This window comes from Melanostigma gelatinosum (genome assembly GCF_949748355.1).
Source record: "Melanostigma gelatinosum genome assembly, chromosome: 14".
Lineage (NCBI taxonomy): Eukaryota > Metazoa > Chordata > Actinopteri > Perciformes > Zoarcidae > Melanostigma > Melanostigma gelatinosum.
Genome location: NC_136647.1, coordinates 22,306,936 through 22,326,471, shown reverse-complemented (window position 1 = coordinate 22,326,471; position 19,536 = coordinate 22,306,936). Strand labels below are relative to the sequence as shown.

The following is a 19,536-nucleotide window of genomic DNA, read 5'->3' as shown; positions in this document are numbered from 1 at the left end:
ATTAAAAAGGGATTCAGTCGGAACGCTCAGGATATCATCACAACTTCTTTTACCTGGTGCTGTGTCTGAAAATAATCCTCGGGGGGAATATGAATTTTGAACATGTATATCAATATTCGCTCATCTCTGCAATTATTCAGCAAAGGCCAATTCAAGGCCATGTCTGTTACTCAGTGATTGCATTTCTTTGCAAGTTTCTCTGTAGTCTCTGAGCTGTTGAAGCCTGCTAATAGTTTGACTTATTGGTATCCACTTAACCAATCAGATGTTTGTAAGACAAGGGCTAAATAATGGCCAAAACCATGATACGAAGTTCACACTGACCAGCAATAGATGTGTTTCTATCAACGTGTCCTAAGCACATTTTAAAGAATCGCATTAGAATAGCTGTATGGAAATGGCAAAATTCTATAAATCTTCCTCAAAAACCTACTCTCTTGAGTTGTATTTTGTCTTTGTCGATAAAGAGTTGGTTCTCTGAATGGGATATGGAAACACCTTTGCAGAATAAGCGAACATTTAACTCACATGACTGATCAGCTGTTTTAGCTGTAAGCATCTTCACAGATATATATTTATATTGTCTTTGTCTCCAGACAGCATGAAACATGGTCAATACTAGCGGACATGAATGAACTAATTAATGAACAAATTCATAAAGACCTCTCTCTGTTTTGTTTTTGTAGATGCAGATGTTTTTGTAGACGGCCATGAGTTAAAGACTCATGGTTGTGCTAGCAATTAACTGGAGTAAATAAATCTGAAGAGCACAAATGAAACTCTTTTCCCCCTATAACTGCAGGAATGAGTCCTACAATCAGGAAATGAGTCAGCATTTATAAACTCACTGTTTCCTCGTCTCAAAGTCGATGGCTTTTTGGTTAGATGCTTGAAATGAGGTCTGTGGTTAACACAAGAAGAAGAGATTTTGATGTTTTTGTTCTACGATATAAAATATGTCATTAAATATCCCTCTAAGCATTTTTTAAGCTACCACGTGTCTTACATAACGTCTAAATGAGACGACTAAGCGTCCTCACTAGAACCCTAGTCCTCCTTTAGCTTAGTGGTGGAGACGTGAAGTCATGTGACCGTGGTGGAGTTACTTTATAGCCTAACGTTAGCTTTTTACTTCTGGTGACTGCTTTAATAATCGTAAAAGCTGTGTTCATTTGTGAAGATTATCTTGCCGAACAAAACTTGGAAGTATCTTAAACGTTTATTTACCAAAGACCTTTTTTTCTGCAATAATCCAAAATCCCATTGGCTTTTTGTAGAGCAAACTTGTCTCCATCGGCACCATTTATTGCGTCTTCCAGCGTGGACAGCAGACAGTGAGGTGGCCATACTGGTCAGGTCAGCTGCATAGGCTAATGGTGTATTGAGCTGTGGACAGGCCGTGGGTCAAGAGGCCTATAGGTGGTTCAGCTGCTCCACACCTGGGGTCCAGCAGGGAGGAGGTGGGTGGCTGGCAGATCTCAGCACTTCTCTCCACCGTGAAGAGGGACCACCATCCCTCATGGAGTCCATCTCTCCAACACCTCATGAATACCCCCCCCCCCCCCCTCCAAACGGACAGCGGATCAACAGACAGCGATGGCCATTAGCAGTCCTTCATTCATTTCTGTCAACTGTTTTCCTTTGTCTTTTTACTGAAGTTACTGTCATTTGGGGGATTGCAAACCATAGTCCAGTCCATCTCATATCGCTGGCTGCAGGAACACCTAATGGCGGATTTGGGAGTGAGCATAACCAAAGCTCTTTCTGAAATCTGTTTGCCATGTTAACTCTCTCTTGAAATACCACAATGTGCGGCCTTGCAATAACAAAGTCACTAATCACTGAAACAATAGTACCGCATTTTGATTGCGATTTATGAATACCATCCGTAATGACACTACAAACTATATCATCAACGCAGCAATTATTTGCCTCTCATTTTAACATTCATGAGATGTTAATGAGCTGAGAAATGCCCCTAATTCAAAAAGCTGTCTGTGATATTTAGATTTAATTGGGTAATGGCTCCCAGCTGCTGGCCATTTTGGGTGGCGTGCAAACTTTTAGATGCACCGGTTACAACATCGTTTTCTTTTTTTTCCCTCCCATCATGGAGATTTGCTTCACAAACAAGGTGACATCTGCAGAGGAGGCTGATTTTGAAAGAGGTGGTTCCGATTTTGTTTTGCTACTCTTTGATTAATGAAAATTCAAGACGCTTATTGTTAAACAGTGACTCACAAACCCAGATCTCATGAGACCCACCAAACAAAGTATGGATGGATTAGTTCTGAAGCATCCGGAAGACAAAGGGCAGCTCTCCACTCAAGTACGCTGCATTGTCACTCCCCACTGTCCTTCGTAAGTGCTTGAACTTGGATTCCCTCACTCCGTCTCCCCCCCTCCCACCCTCCCATCCTGCTTCCTTCAGAGGCAGGGAGGCTTGACATGACTTTGGCCCTGACCCCGGGCCCTACCTGGATGTTTTGTTTGGAGCGGGTGGAGATCAGATGTTTTTGGTCATTACATCGCCTCTCATTAGGTCTCCAGTGTCTTCCAAACAAACCTAATGAGACAGTGTTTAATGTCCAGAGTCCCCTGATGTACGGAGGGTGTGTGTGTTTGGGCGCGCCGAGCCAAATTACCCCGACGTCTCGTTCAGTGATGGCACCTGGGCCCCCTTGTCGCTCGGGGGAGGTTAGCTCAGGGTAGGGGAATCCACTTGGGGGGGGGGGGGGTGCAAGGACCCAGCTGGAGGAAGTTAAAGAGCTAAATGCTGATTGGGGTGTCTTGGATCAGAGAGGTGTTTGAGTTTCAGCATCAGGAGGGTCAGCGGGTTCTTTTTAGGGTTCTTTTGTTTGAGGACATCCAACCGAACTCTCCATTGAAAAATTCCAGAGTTGAGGCGAACGCATTCATTCAGTGTTTTAGCGATAGAACGCAGGAGACTCCGTGCCAGACTTCTGAGACGTCTAGCAAGTGACGTGAAAGTACACAAGACTAAAACAAAGAACAGAAAAAGATTTTGGTGGACTTGCACACTTGCATTGACGCTCAAACTGGTCAGCCCTTCACTGCGTGTGGAAACTTGAAACCGTAGTAATGTACAAGTTAACAGAGAAATCCAAGACATGTGCCGCTCACATCCTACATCCTGCATCTGTACACCTGCTAAAGATAACAGGACTGAGAATAGAAACTACAGCATTTAGATAAATCCTTCGATACATTTGAGGTATGTAAAAAAGAACTCTCTTCGACTTTTATGAAGTATGGCAGAAGTAACACGTTTCACCAAAAGAGTATAGTTCAAAAACACAAAGTACTCAACTGCTTTCTTTCTTTTCTTTAAGATGAATTCTCAGTCCTTCTTGAAATCGCTGGGTGATTTCCTGGTCTGTTGCAGTTAAAATGCAGGGGACAGAGACATGATTTCCACCATGACTGCTCTTTTTCAGCCTGGTGTGCTCAAGACGACATGTCACCCGCAATCAGTATTAAGGAAGCAGCCCGCGTCATGGTCATTTCACACCTATCTGGTAATGATCCAGGAGCAGCGCTGTGATGATGGGAATGAGATGGAACTGAAATTGATGGAAGATGTGAAAAGCCTTCTCTGAAACTGATGGCTCATTCTCAAAGACTTCATGAAAAACTGTGGGGAATATGACTTTATTTTAATGCATAATTAATGATATTTTTACTGCTTTTAGCACCATGTAAATGCGGAATTAATATTCAATATGATGATACATGAGCACGCTGGGCTGCAAGGCCAAGGGAGCTTACAGATGATGTTGGTAGGTGTAGTTGAATGGATCCATCAATTGATCAGTAAATCAATAAATCAAAGTGTGCAGTTTATCCACTTTACTAACAATGAAGCAAATCCTTTCTGAAGCATATTTCAGGATCCATCATGGAATCAGTGTGTCCGACACAACCATTTGAAAGCAGGAGACACAGTCTGAGAACTGTGAATAATTTAGTCACACACACTCAGTATTTCATGTTGCTTCATTTCATTGAGCGAGAGTATAGCCTACTGCATCAAATATTATTTTAATCTCTCTCACATGACTTTTACCACTTTGAGCTAAACAAAAAAAAAGACCTGCAGGTGTTTACCTGATCACATGACCAAAATGTAAGCTGACAGGCCGCGCTTTAACTTCATAATCATCGTGTCACTTCATACATGTGTAATGAGTTTGCAGCCATAATAAGTCGGACTTCACTCAGATACGCTCAAATGAAAACACTCCAGGGCATTCCTGGCACTGTCATTAATACTGAGGCTCGTGGGTAACAGATGTGGCCCGATCAAAGATGAGCATGGAGACAGAAGTAAATCCATCACCCGACTGAAGGGGCAAATTAATCCTGCAGCCTTCAACAACACAAAGGTTGATTTTTAGACCTCCTCTAATATAAGCCTTCAGATTCAGATTTATGAATAAGAACATTTTAGACGATTTGTTTCATCTGCAAGCCAATGGCAAAGTTATTTAATGACAATGGTAGCCAGCTCTATCAGGTCAGTGACATTGCACCGATGACTAAAAGCACAATTTCAAATGTGACATTGCAGACAGTGAAAAACATCCTTCAGATATTCATTACATTACAGTCATTTAGCAGACGCTTTTATCCAAAGCAACTTACAATTCACTTTTCTACACCATAGGCACAGCTACGGGAGCAATGTCGGTGTCTTGCTCAAGGACACATCGACTAGCTGAGCCAGAGCCGGGGTCGAACTGTCGATCCTCTGATTGAAGGACGGCCCTGCTCTCCACTTAGCCGCGGTCGCTCTGTATAAGTCATGGCCCTGTCTATAGGGATCATTTTCCCCTCTGTTAAAAATGAAAATCTGTCCACACAACCTTTGTTTTACAAAATATCTTTATAAAATGGCGCGATAAAGGCTCATCAATGATAAGTCAAATACCAGAGAAGAAGAATCTGAGCATACGCAGTGAGTTTGTTTTGATTCAAAATCGACGTTTCTGGCGGACACTGAGGGGGACAAAAAGACATTCGGCACAGCGGACCCCTCTGTTGGTCCTATGTGACCTATGTTAACAGAATGGTTAGTTCTTGTTTCTGGAACATGCTCATTACACAAAGCAAAAATAGACATGCACAAATAGAGGAGATGACAGATGTCATTGTTTCCCAAACAAGTTTTTGAAAATCGTCACCTTCAGAAGGCATTTTCAAAAATCTTAGTTCTAGTGACCTAAAGCTTCTCTACCTAAAACCTGGATGAAAAATCTCAACATTTTAGGTCGAGCAGCAACACAAAAGCTATTAAGTATATCAACAAAAAATGATTATTTGTAGAATTTGCACCAATATCCAAACTCCAGCTCTGTCAAATTCAGTCTTAGCAAAAAGCAGTCCATCCCTCTGATGATGAGCACAGGATTAAAACCATCCTCTAATTACCAAGAACACCTTCAAATTCAAGAGGCGTCAGTAGAGCTAGTGGTACTGAAAGGTGAAACCAGTGTCCTGAACATGTGCAAATAAAGTCCCATCTCATTACCTTTAAGTTATGTCCATGCATGTCCCCAGAACATACTGGCCGTCTCTTGATGGCACATAGATTAACAGATCGTCACCATTTTGTTCGGTTGTGCTTTCAGGAACATTAAAACACAAATGAGGCCACAGAAGACTTGACCTTACTGATTTGGAATGTGCCAGTGGCAAATCCAGGTAAGGCCCACTTTGATAACACGATCAGCATTTCTCATTGAGATCTCAGCTCATATAAGCATTGAGTAATGGCAGACCCATAAGCCATATGAAAGAGGTAATTGTGCATGCAGCCTTTGGAAGAAATTAAATTATTTTTCACAGCTCAGAAACATGACTTGACAGGAGAGTGACAATAAAAAAAGTGATCAGACAAAATGTAAGCAGTGCACAGTTTCTCTGGGTCCTTTGGTCATTAAGACAAGAAATATTAAAGTTGTCAGTCAAACTTTCATTTGATTTGTGGTGTGCATAGTTTTATGATGCGATGAATAATTAGAACAGGTATTTTGGCTGCAGTCACATTCAGTTTAAATGTCAAGATATAATTAAAACAATAGTTTATTTGAGGATTTTCAGTCAGGATTTAGAAAGCATCACAGCATTTTTACCGGATCCCAGCTCTGGAAAAAATTACTAATGACCTTCTACTTGCATCAGACAAAGGACTTGTCTCTGTTCATGTCTTGTCAGACCTTAGTGCTGCGTCAGACACCATTGACCATTACGTCCTGCTGCAGAGACTACAACATTATATTGGGATCAAAGGAACCGCACTAAACTGGTTTAAGTCCTATTTATCAGATTTATCAGATATTACTCCTGTATTAGCTTCTCTGCACTGGCTCCTGTAAAATCACGAATATAATTTAAAATCCTTCTCCTCACCTACAAATCCCTAATTGGTCAGGCACCCTCATATCTTAAGGAGCTTATAGTACCATACTATCCTACTAGAGAGCTGCGCTCCCTAAATTCCTCTTTTGTGGAACCAGCTTCCCGTTTCAGTCCGGGGGGCAGACACACTCACCACATTTCAGAGTAGTCTTAAAACATTCCGTTTTAATGACACTTATAGTTGGGGCTGACTCAGGTTTATAGTGCGGGCTGGCTCAGGTTCATAGTTAGGGCTGACTCAGGTTCATAGTTAGGGCTGACTCAGGTTCATAGTTAGGGCTGACTCAGGTTTATAGTTAGGGCTGACTCAGGTTCATAGTTAGGGCTGACTCAGGTTTATAGTCAGGGCTGGCTCAGGTTTATTGTCAGGGCTGGCTCAGGTTCATAGTTAGGGCTGACTCAGGTTTATAGTCAGGGCTGGCTCAGGTTTATAGTCAGGGCTGGCTCAGGTTTATAGTGCGGGCTGACTCAGGTTTATAGTGCGGGCTGGCTCAGGTTTATAGTTAGGGCTGACTCAGGTTTATAGTTAGGGCTGGCTTGGGTTTATAATAAGTGCTGACTCGGGTTTATAGTCAGGGCTGGCTCAGGTTTATAGTTAGGGCTGACTCAGGTTTATAGTTAGGGCTGACTCAGGTTTATAGTTAGGGCTGACTCAGGTTCATAGTTAGGGCTGACTCAGGTTTATAGTCAGGGCTGGCTCAGGTTTATAGTCAGGGCTGGCTCAGGTTTATAGTCAGGGCTGACTCAGGTTTATAGTTAGGGCTGACTCAGGTTTATAGTTAGGGCTGACTCAGGTTTATAGTTAGGGCTGGCTTGGGTTTATAATAAGTGCTGACTCGGGTTTATAGTCAGGGCTGGCTCAGGTTTATAGTTAGGGCTGACTCAGGTTTATAGTTAGGGCTGGCTCAGGTTTATAGTCAGGGCTGACTCAGGTTTATAGTTAGGGCTGACTCAGGTTTATAGTGCGGGCTGGCTCAGGTTTATAGTTAGGGCTGACTCAGGTTTATAGTTAGGGCTGGCTCAGGTTTATAGTTAGGGCTGACTCAGGTTTATAGTTAGGGCTGGCTCAGGTTTATAGTTAGGGCTGACTCAGGTTTATAGTTAGGGCTGGCTCAGGTTTATAGTCAGGGCTGACTCAGGTTTATAGTTAGGGCTGACTCAGGTTTATAGTGCGGGCTGACTCAGGTTTATAGTTAGGGCTGGCTCAGGTTTATAGTCAGGGCTGACTCAGGTTCATAGTTAGGGCTGACTCAGGTTTATAGTCAGGGCTGGCTCAGGTTTATAGTCAGGGCTGGCTCAGGTTTATAGTCAGGGCTGACTCGGGTTTATAGTTAGGGCTGGCTTGGGTTTATAATAAGTGCTGACTCGGGTTTATAGTTAGGGCTGGCTCAGGTTTATAGTTAGGGCTGACTCAGGTTTATAGTTAGGGCTGACTCAGGTTTATAGTTCGGGCTGGCTCAGGTTCATAGTTAGGGCTGACTCAGGTTCATAGTTAGGGCTGACTCAGGTTTATAGTCAGGGCTGGCTCAGGTTTATAGTCAGGGCTGACTCAGGTTTATAGTCAGGGCTGACTCAGGTTTATAGTCAGGGCTGGCTCAGGTTCATAGTTAGGGCTGACTCAGGTTCATAGTTAGGGCTGACTCAGGTTTATAGTCAGGGCTGGCTCAGGTTTATAGTCAGGGCTGGCTCAGGTTCATAGTTAGGGCTGACTCAGGTTTATAGTTAGGGTTGACTCAGGTTTATAGTTAGGACTGGCTCAGGTTTATAGTTAGGGCTGACTCAGGTTCATAGTTAGGGCTGACTCAGGTTTATAGTCAGGGCTGGCTCAGGTTTATAGTCAGGGCTGGCTCAGGTTCATAGTTAGGGCTGACTCAGGTTTATAGTTAGGGTTGACTCAGGTTTATAGTTAGGGTTGACTCAGGTTTATAGTTAGGACTGGCTCAGGTTTATAGTTAGGGCTGACTCAGGTTTATAGTTAGGACTGGCTCAGGTTTATAGTTAGGGCTGACTCAGGTTCATAGTTAGGGCTGACTCAGGTTTATAGTTAGGGTTGACTCAGGTTTATAGTTAGGGCTGACTCAGGTTTATAGTTAGGGCTGGATCAGGTTCATAGTTAGGGCTGACTCAAGTTTATAGTTAGGGCTGGCTCAGGTTTATAGTTAGGGCTGGCTCAGGTTTATAGTTAGGGCTGCCTCAAGTTTATAGTTAGGGCTGACTTGGGTTCATAGTTAGGGCTCACTCGGGTTTATAGTTAGGGCTGGCTCAGGTTTATAGTTAGGGCTGAGTCAGGTTTGCCTTGGACCAGCCCCGAGATATACTGCTGTTGGCCTGAGCTCCTCTCTCCTCTGCTCTCTCTCCTTCTGTGTGAATTAATGTCCCATTAATGCACATTACTAACTTTGCTTCTTCCCCAGAGTCTTTGTGCTTTCTCTCCTCACAGGTTCTCATGGATCCTGGTTATATCTGGACCCCGGTCCTTCCTCCGGCCATGGCCCTGCTGACTCCCACTGCTAATTACATTTTTATTATTACTCACATTACTATTTTATATTACCGATACCATTAATGCACATTACTAACTTTGCTTCTTCACCGGAGTCTCTGTGCTTTCTCTCCTCGCAGGTTTCTGTGGATCCTGGTTATACCTGGTCTTGCCTCCTGCTGTGGCTCTGTGATATGCATTGAATGTGTTATAACTCTGTTATGCTGTCCATTCTGTACACATGACATCTATCACACTTCTGTCCATCCTGATAGAGGATCCTCCTCTGTTGCTCTCCCTAAGGTCTCTCCCTCTTTTCTCCCGTTAAAGGGTTTTTTGGGGGGAGTTTTTCCTGTTCTGATGTGAGGGTTCCGGGACAGAGGATGTCGTATGTGTACAGATTGTAAAGCCCTCTGAGGCAAATTTGTAATTTGTGATTTTGGGCTATACAAAAATAAATTGAATTTAATTGAATTAAGATTATTTGTTATTAATAATGTAATTATGCTGATATATCTACAAACTATTTGTGTGCAGATAGAGACAGATATATACGGTCGTGTTATTGTTGCATGTAATCACATCTGTACATCCGTGCCTATAGATATTTCTGAATGAAGGTGGACGGCCGACCACCACACAGATCAACATTCCCATCCAGATAATCATACTGCTAGTGTGTTAGTTAAAAAGACACAGCTGAACATTACTTAGAAAGCACTAAGTAGCACATTTGTAGGGCACTACTTTCAGCTGCGCATTAATACACATTCTGGTCAGTATTTGGGGCAGTCGGACAGTGTATGTGGATTGACTGAAAATAAACTACAGTGTGTGTGTTGATGAACAAACGTGTCAAACAGTGCAACAGTGGGGCTTATTGACATTGGAGCTCTATGGCACAGAGGCAGAAGATATATTTGAAAACACACACAATACATTCATTCATTGTCTGGTTTTGGTCTTTTCAGCAGACTTTGACATTGGCAATAAGAAATGTATAGAATATCCCCAGAATCATCATTGCGAACCAAACATGCGCCGCACTTCCAGAAAGTGTATTAACTTCAACAGCAATCAGTCGTAAATGGGAAGAGATACTTCAGGCACATATCATCTCGTCCTGACAGCAGACATGACAACTCATTGACAGCTGCAGCTTTGACATGTAAAGGTTAGACGGTCCACTGTTTCCTGTCTTTGACCTGTATTGGACAGCTAGTGTGTGGACCTCATCCAAAAAGAATCCTAGACTGTCCCTTTGGCCAGGTTAGGACCTCACTGACCACACACACACACACACACACACACACACACACACTGCCAAACACTGGACAGATGGCAGAGCAGGCTGGAATGACTTGTAGTCCCCGAGGGAAGCCAATCACATATTGTCATGGAAAACATGAAGTAAACAATGACACAGTCCATCACTCGGGCCATCAAATTACCAATTATACACTCAAAAGCCAATAAAAGGTCTCATTCAGTGCCCAGGGATGGCAGGGACATCACTGTGAGTGTTACAGATTCTACTTTTTTTTGTCAATTGGCATTATTCAAAACAAATAACACAAAGTTCCCAAATTCTCCAACGTGGACCATAAATATATTGAAATATCCTGTATGTTTCCTGCCTACAAAATGTCATTCTCATCATCCTAACTGAGCATTAGCATGCTAACATGCTAAACTAAGATGGTGAACATAATAATTACTGTAAGTGTGTTACCATATTGCATGCTGACGTTACTGCTTTCTTGACTTCTCACTATTGAGTATACTGGGCCTATACTGTCATGGCTTACTTAACGTTATTAATAACACACAGTGGTCAAAGAATATATACAGGGATGGGTCAAATGCAGTAGTCAAATTTCGTGTATGTGTAAAATGTATTTGACAATAAAAATGGTTTCTTCTCTTCTTTCTTCAGAAGTATTCAAATATTATAAGAAAAAAATAGCAAGTATCAAAAGTCAATGTATTTATTGTTCAGAAAAACACTTTCACTTTCACGCTAATGCTAAGATGCTAATTTCGATATGGGGCTCATATCTGTAACAGGATTTTTTTGCTACAATATGTTTTGCACCACTAAGCACTAAGAAATAGCGTTTCTTTTCACAATCAACACATGAAATGATGAAGGCACTTGCAAATGACAAGGTATTACAAAATGTAAACCACACTTTAATGTTTCATTATTTTCGAGTCAAAAGGGGGCTCATATCTGGAGCAAGCTTTTATTTCATTTTGATTATTTAATCTTTTATTATATTTTTTAAAGGAGGCGGAGGAGAGACATTATCTGATGCGGTCATGCATTCATAACCACGCCCCGTCACGGTGTCATGGTTAGGGCGCGAAGATGACTTGCTCGAGACGAGAGACGTCGGTTGTTTGCTTGTTTATTTGTTTGTTTACCTGAAACTCAAAGTCTTCCAGGATCCTCCTCTGCGACTCCCCCCAATGATCCACCCCGTGTTTTCCTCCATGCCTCCCAGTGTACAGCCCCGAACGTCACCCTCCCTCCCCCTCCCCTTAGCAACAGAGGCAACATGGCGGCGTCCAGTACAGCAGAGCATTCTCCAGAGATATCGACGCCGTTAAAGATACCGAAAACCGAGGTGCCATCCCCCGAGTCGGAGGATTTGAGTGACAGTAATCAATACCACTCCAACCCTTCGACGCCTAACCGCTTCTCGCCTCTGAACGTGTGCTCGGGGACCGCGGGCCGGACGGCGGCCTCATCCTCCTCCAACAGCTTCACGGCTTGCCGGGGAATGTCGTGGACCCCGTCCGAGACAAACGCCCTCATCGCGGTGTGGGGCAATGAGAGGCTGACGGAGGCGCGGATGCAGCAGCTGGAGGTCGCGGGCACCGTGTTCTCCGGTAAGGCCCCCGGGCCCGCCATGTACGAGCGGGTGTCCAGAGCCCTGTCGGAGCTAGGATACGAGAGGACCCCATCCCAGTGCAGGGAGAGGATGAAGGTAAATGAGGAGGCTGTCCACCCTCCATCCTCCATCCTCAGACAGGACCGTCACTGGTTGTTCACCTGACATAATGTCATGACGTGCTTTAAGTACACAGCACACTAACATGTAAACTATGACATAAAATCATCTTTGACGTTATTTTTATTTACAACCACATTGCTCTATCAGGGTGAAATCAGGACTTCAATCAAGCTTTTATTTATTCACTCATTCACAGTGGCACCTTCCCTGTAACAGATCAAGATCACCTGTCATCAGAAGGAACACCCATATGTTGTGTGCATATTCCATATTAATATCACTTGTCCATTCATTCTGCCACCATTGCCTTGTGTCTTTTCCTTTTCAGCATCACTGTATTTTAAATATCAAAATTTGAATACCAAGGTGGACAAAAATGAGCAGCAACAAAACGATCATTACGTTACGATAGGAGGACAGATGGTAGGAGGACAGAGGATAGGAGGACAGAAGATAAGAGGAATGACTGATACTGTCTAATGTCCGTGTTCTTTATTCCTCATAAACTTCTCTCAGCAATTGAATTTATTTTGTTGACATTGTAGATTTGTTTCCAGTCAGATATTAATGACTTTATAGTGACTTTGATGTTGTAAACATAACTGTCGAAACAATATTTAGATATATCTAAATTATAAATAACTTTGAATACTGTTCTGAATTCATTTGTTTTAAAAAATTATATAAACATTTTGAAAACAATGATTTAGCAGAAGAACCAAGTATTGATAAGAGTAGTCCCTAGTTGTACTAAAATCCTGAAAAGAGAACTCTCCTACCTGAAGGCCACCGTAGTTCTCTACATACCTGGACAGGAGGGCTGAGCTGAGGGGTTACGTTGGTTGCAACCTGCCACAAACCCCTAGATGCCAAAATTTACACACTGACCCTTTAAATTTCAAAATTTGAATTCCAACAGGTTGGCAAAAATTCGAGGTCACAAAAGGATCATTCTGTCCTGCAGGAGATCAGGTTTTCTCATCTGAAGCCACATATACTGAGCCCAGACGCCACGCTTCATTCTACAGTGAGGAGCTGCTGCTCCAGACAGCAGGTCCTGAACCATTGCTCTCCTTTCAAGGTGACACTGCAGCTGTGACACATCTGTGGACACACCATCGTGTTCAAACCTGTCTAAGTCAAGTAACTGTTGTTCACACTTGACTGCTAAGTGATGCTAACCTGATTCCAGCTGATCCTGATACAGTAGCTGTAGGTGTCCTCTGTGCTGAGTGATGTTTGAGCTATGAAGACTATGCTCTGGTTCTACACATCTCTTGTTGAGAGTATGTTTATCTGTCACATGTTGGTTTGGTACAAATACAGTCGAGAGTTCAGACATGTGAGATCACAGGCCGCTCCCTGCTCTGCTTCTCCTGAAGGCTGTGAACCCTGGAGATGGATGTCACCCAACAGCTCCTCTGTTTGAGGACAGGATCAGACAACTCACTTTGAAATCCAAGCAGTTTAACACAAGTGTATTTCTTGAGGCTATTTGACGCTTGAATGGTAAACTGGCACCTCGTGGTACATTTCGTCTTTTTACTTTATGATTGTCTTTATGGTATTTTTCATATTTTACCATGTTTAGGTCAGTTGACTTCTGTTGCTTTAACTTGTCTTTTATTCTCATGGTATTTTGCATATCTTATGTAAAGTATATGATGTTTTTATTTGTTGTATATTGTGTGGAATTAGTTCATCAAGGCAAATTTCAAACCAGCACAGTTTACTCATCTCAAGTTATTTTTACAAGCAGACCATTGTCATACCTAATAATGTGTCTGTTGGGAATTGATGACGTCAGTCCTTGTTTTCTGAACCTTTTATTGAGCTTTGTTAAGGTTAAGGTGATGTCATAACATTTGACATTACCTCGTCCTTGCGATGTTTCTAAATAACTTCCTGCTTGCAAGAAGTGCTGAAAATATGAAACAGTTCAGAGCGCTGCAGGAATGAGTCCTAAAACCCAGGACATGAGTCAGCATTTTTACACTTTGGGTTCCATCATCTCAGAGTCAATGTGTTTGTGGTTAGAGGTCTGAAACGGGTCTGTCGTTAAAAGAAGCTTTAATCTTCATCACTAAATACCCCTCTGGTGAATGTAGTGTCCTCACTATACTCTAGTCCTCCTTTAGCTTAGTGCTGAAGACATGAAGTCATGTGACTGTGGTGGAGTTCCTTAGAGCCTAACGTTAGCTTTTTACTTCTGCTGACTGTAATCATGCTTTAAAAATCATAAAAGTGGTGTTCATATGTGGTGATTATCTTGATGACAAATACGTGCAAATATAAACATTTGTTTGCCACACAGATTATTTTCTGCTGTAAATCCAAAATCTAATGGAAACACTTCTATTGATTGTGGAGAGAACATAGTCTGTAGGAGTGGCAGAGACCTGTCAATCACAGTAAGCCCCGCCCTAAAGCATCCCCTGCTTTATGGTCTGTGTGACTCTAAATGGACCATAATGTACTAAATGAACATCATGCTGTATTGAAGAAGACTTGAAACTAGAGATTGATACATAAACTCATGTTTACAATGTTTACTGAGGTAATAAATCAAGAGAGAAGAAGAGTCATTTTCTAGAACTGTCCCAACAAACAGCTGAGCGAATCCTCTATTCATCCCACCACCACATACAGACGCTGCGGCGCTGCTACAGCCGCGTGAAGGAGCACGGCATCGGCAAAAGGAAGAGCAGCTACACCATAGAGCAGCTGGAGAAGGTGTTCGGCCAGGGAGGCTGGGACTCCCAGAGCTGTGCCCCGGTGCTGATCAACAGCAGCGGGCTGTATCAGGAGATGGAGTCTGACAGCAGCACCCTGGAAGACTTCTCCCAGGAGGACTGGTGCAACCAGGTGCTGGACTCGGCCTTCCAGGAGGGGGACATGGAGACTGGTGAGTGTGTTAGCAAGGAGTGGGCAGCTAGCAATGAAAGACACGGAAATATTGAGTTTAAGCTTGTGTGTGTGTGTGTGTGTGTGTGTGTATGCTTTTCTCTCTAGAAGAAATCCAGGGGCCTAAAAACCGAGCTCTGCAGATTCAAATCGAGCTGTCAGAACAGATCCAGTAAGTGAACTATAACAAAGTGAACATGTCTGATACAAAGCTATGAGCTGTAAGTTGTGAATCATGTCAAACTCTGTAATGTGTCTGACATTCCTCTGGATGGGATGTGTCCCACTTCGTTCTCAGGTCAGGACCTGCTATCTCAAAGCTGGTTCGTTACAGACGAGGATGATTTGAGTCCATAAACATACAACAGAAGAAAGATAAACTCAGCTTAAAGATATTCATACATGAAATGAGTTGGATTTGAGTCATTTTCAGATCTGTCCCATGTGGAGTCACAGAAGCTATCTCCTGTCTCTAATGCATTATAATCTGCTCATAGCGCTCTATGATTATTGTTGTAAGCACTCACACGTATTCATAATGCTTCATAACAATAATCTTAACACTCATACGGTCAAGTATTATAATACTTCGTAATTGCTGGTCACTTACTACCATTACTACCTTATTATCATTCTCATAGTTGTAATACATTATAATCTATAGAGTTTTTTTCTAAAGCTCATGTTTGGGCCCTTTATTAGACATATATAACACATTTAGACTGGAGAGAGTGAGGGGACTCGAGCACCCCATCATGTACATCATGTATTCTAATCACCGTTATAAAGCATTATGATGTCATACTTAGTTACTCTAAGTGGTCAGTTACATTACATCTATGCAAGAACAACACTGAACACATTGTAAAAGTCATTCGTACTTGACTTAATAGAGCAAACCCAGTCACACCAGTAGGTCGACAGGCGCATGAGAGGAAACCTGTGGTGAGAATATGTTCCATACAATAACTTACAATCACATTATACTGCTTCATAACAGTGATTATAATGTGCTGTGAAAAGATACTAATGTGATACAACTATGGGAATTCTATATCCTTGCAAAAATACATTGTCAGTAAGTGACCAACAATTATGAAATATTATGATACTTGACCTCATAATTTGTTATAAAATCCTTTATTATGTGTTGAGACTACTGTAATAAAGCATTATGAATATGTATGAGTGCTTATTACTATACATATACAGTGCTATAAGCAGATCATAAGGCATTATAAGTCATGTATTGGGCCTCTAGAAGTCACCCCAGAGCTTTTTAAACCCTACTCATGAGGGCTTTCAGGAATCTACACCTTCTGTTGTGGTGCATTTGTACTTTCACCACTATTTACTGTGTCAAAGGCCGTTGAATAGTTCATAGAGGCTAACAAGGTGCTACTTATTTAGTCTGACTGCTCTCGGCTTCTTTATGACTTTTCACAAAGGTAATAGTGATTTATTGCTGCGTCATAATTCTGTATCCTGGGTTCTCTGCAGGAAAAGGGAGACGATGCAGACTGTGATGCGCATCCTGGAGTCGGTGCAGCTGAAATGGGAGCACTTCCAGACATGGACGGAGTTTTCTCGGCTGCACCTGTCCAACAAGCTGGCCATCTTCGGCGTGGGCTACAACACGCGCTGGCGTGAGGACGTGCGGTACCACTATGCCGAAATCAGCTCGCAGGTGCCGCTGGGCAAGAGGCTCCGCGAGTACTTCAACCCAGAGAAGCCCGAGGGCCGCGTCGTCATGACCAGGGTCCAGAAGATGAACTGGAAGAACGTCTACTACAAGTTCCTGGACATCACCATCAGCGAGGCGCGCTGCCTGGAGCTGCACATGGAGGTGGACTGGATCCCTGTTTCCCAGTCCAGGGCGGCGGGCTGCGGCAAGAGCACATCCCACTACCTCCTTCCTGGGGACATCCCCAAGGCGTACGGACTATACGCCATCGGCTACGAGGCGGCGTCGCCCTTTCACGACGCCACTCACGCCTTTCCCTGGGGCGACGGCGAAGGCCGCAGCTCGCCTCGGCGCGAGCCGGAGAACGGAGCGCAGAGTCAGGCCGACGTAGAAGGTCCAGAGAGGTGGGACAGGACTAGGGGTGAAGTCACTTACTGCTACCTGGGCATAGCGGAGGAGAGGACCATACAGCAGAGTCTCTTCCAGCACTTCCAGGGCTCCGGCAAACACTACGCCCACAGCGAACCCTCCGGCGTGACGCGTTTCCTGCAGGAGAACTGCCGCGGCGGCGTCGCCAATCAGAGCGGGGACGGGGCCGAGGACTCGTCGCAGCGTTTTGCCATTTACATCAAATTCATCGAGGTGGAGCTGGACTTCCTCTCGGCCGGCTCCCTGCTGGAGTGCCTGGAGACGGCCGTCGGCTGTCCCTTGAAATACAACAGCAAAGAAACGTCGTAGCAACACTCTGCGTTTCGCTCGTTGTATCGACTAAAGATACGATTAGCAAAGCATTCCAGCCAGCGAGGCAACATGGAAGGTGATTCTGTCTGTTTCCACGCATGGATGTGTGCAGGAGTCTTTTGCAGCCTATTGAACTGATTTCTCATCAGACCCTCATTAAGTCTAAAGAGTGACGATAAAGCGGATTTATTGTGCAGAGATGCGGGAACGCTAACTTAAGTATTAGAGAGCTGCAACATCCAAGAAGGATGTACTTATTATTTAAGGCTTAAGTGCACTAGAAAGGTTTCTGCTGCTCGTTTAGTGTAGATAAGTATTGCCTCATCAGGGAGCGTGGGGTTGGCTAGGTGACTACTGCAGCATGCATCCGTCTACCTCAGTAGGATGTAGCGAACAAGGCAGCGAGGGGACCACGGTCTGCCTTTACTGTGACTGTTGAGCTGCGGACCTGAACTCAGAAAAGCATGGAAGAGTAGCGTGCTGGTTTATGCCTTATGTTTTTGCACGTGTTACCGGCTGCAGCTGGGGATGCTTCCATGCAGATCGGGTGGTGTCGACCAATGCGGATACCTGGGAACGCTGGGTGCACTAACACAACTGCCGGTTGGGCGTGGTTTCCTCTCCATTTCAATTCAGCACAGTAAACCACACGTGCGCCTGATGCCGACCTGTCACAGCGGCTCTGTGCAGCCGGTAAATATAAGGCCACGTGTGCCGACGGCGCTGTAAATAATGCAGAGTATTGGAAACCTTTCTCACGCTGCTCATCATTCATTATCTGTAGAGATGTTCTGATACCTGAACTTGCGTATCAACCAATACAGAGTATCGAGCCGATACCAGTGCTTTGCAAAGAAAAAGATGCATATATGATTATGTTTCACGGATGTGATATGATGCTCATTGATGTATGGCTGGCTCACGTTAATCCTTTTCTATAACATGAACAAATACATACCGAGAAGGAAAGACACTGTACTGAAAAACCATTTCAATAAATACATCTAGAAATAAATAACAATTCTTTAAATAAATTGTTAAAGTGCAGCCGCGATAATAGTAGGGTTACAGTAGTAAAATGTTTTTGTCATGATGGTTGGTATGATAACGTGACACCTGACCGGTGCACAGGCTCCCGTACCGGCCGATACCCCCCCACATGTTCAGCTGTATCGGAGGGGTTTTCTGATGCTGAGCTCTGTGAAGATTCAATGAAACGTCATCACAGCACACTGTACCAGCTGCTGCTGTGTGCTCGGCCTCCTCACTGTCTTTGTTGCGTGGTCTTTCATAGCGCTCGTGCACATTCACATGCCTGACTAGCTCGGTGGTATTCAGAGTGAGATATTCTGGAACAGGGCATAATTAATTTACTCCTTGTGTTGTTTGTGCCATGGTATCAGCTAGAGGAGAGAACTCCCTGATGTTAAGCCGGTGTGTGTTAGACGTGTGAATCTCACTCACAATTACATTTAGATTCACCGGTCAGCGACTCGCTGGATTGGATGCATCGCATCCTCAACATGCAGAGCCGCTGCTCATGGCTCCTTCTTCATCAGTTAATACAAGCAGTCAGATAAACCTGAACTCGCTTTTTATTTAGAAAGTGCTTTCAAAAGATCTGACTCCAACAGTCAAATGAAAAACCAGCATCTGTGTGCTGTGATCTACAGACTTCACATAGCAGCTCTAGGACGGCACTGAATGCCTCTGAGGTTTCACACCGCGGGAATTAGCCTCGCGGCGAGCGATGCTTTCCTTACTCGTTGCTCTTATTTGACTTGGTGAACAGAACGACACCATGTTTGAACTGCAGCCTGCAAGCACATTTTTAAAAGCCCAACATTGTTGAAACAGAACAGCTAATGATCGTAACAAGTGTGTGAACACCGTCTCTGTGCAAAGCTCTGCCCTCGGTGAAATGCCTGCGGAGGGACAGAGAGAGAAAGTAGTGCGGCAGGACAGACTCACACTGAGCTGAAAGGAAACCAAACTCCAACAATGTTCCGTCACGGCATCGTCCGCATCACCATGCGTCTTAGAATGGACCAGTGTCCACCGCTCTGTGATACGTATTGGTGGGCAGATCTTTGGAGCATCTCGAGCTGCAGCGCTGGGGTTGTGGGTATCAGGAGACCGACACACTCCTCTCATGGGTGTACACCGGGCCTGGAGCACTGAGCTACTTCTAGTCAGGTTCAGACATTGATCTGCAGGGGTGAACTCATCCTCGACCTGTAACTCAACTTGATGATGTATGATTC

At 43.8% G+C, this 19,536-nt stretch overlaps 1 protein-coding gene across 1 annotated transcript; it reads left to right on the top strand.

The window, feature by feature from the left end:
- Window positions 1-11,466: 11,466 nt before the first annotated feature.
- msantd2 (Myb/SANT DNA binding domain containing 2) lies at window positions 11,467-18,205 on the top strand. Its single transcript, XM_079283115.1, has 4 exons — window positions 11,467-11,916; window positions 14,593-14,848; window positions 14,956-15,019; window positions 16,348-18,205. The coding sequence occupies exons 1-4, from the start codon at window positions 11,485-11,487 to the stop codon at window positions 17,267-17,269; spliced, it is 1,674 nt and encodes a 557-aa protein (XP_079139241.1). The 5' UTR covers window positions 11,467-11,484; the 3' UTR covers window positions 17,270-18,205.
- The last annotated feature ends 1,331 nt before the right edge of the window (window positions 18,206-19,536 follow it).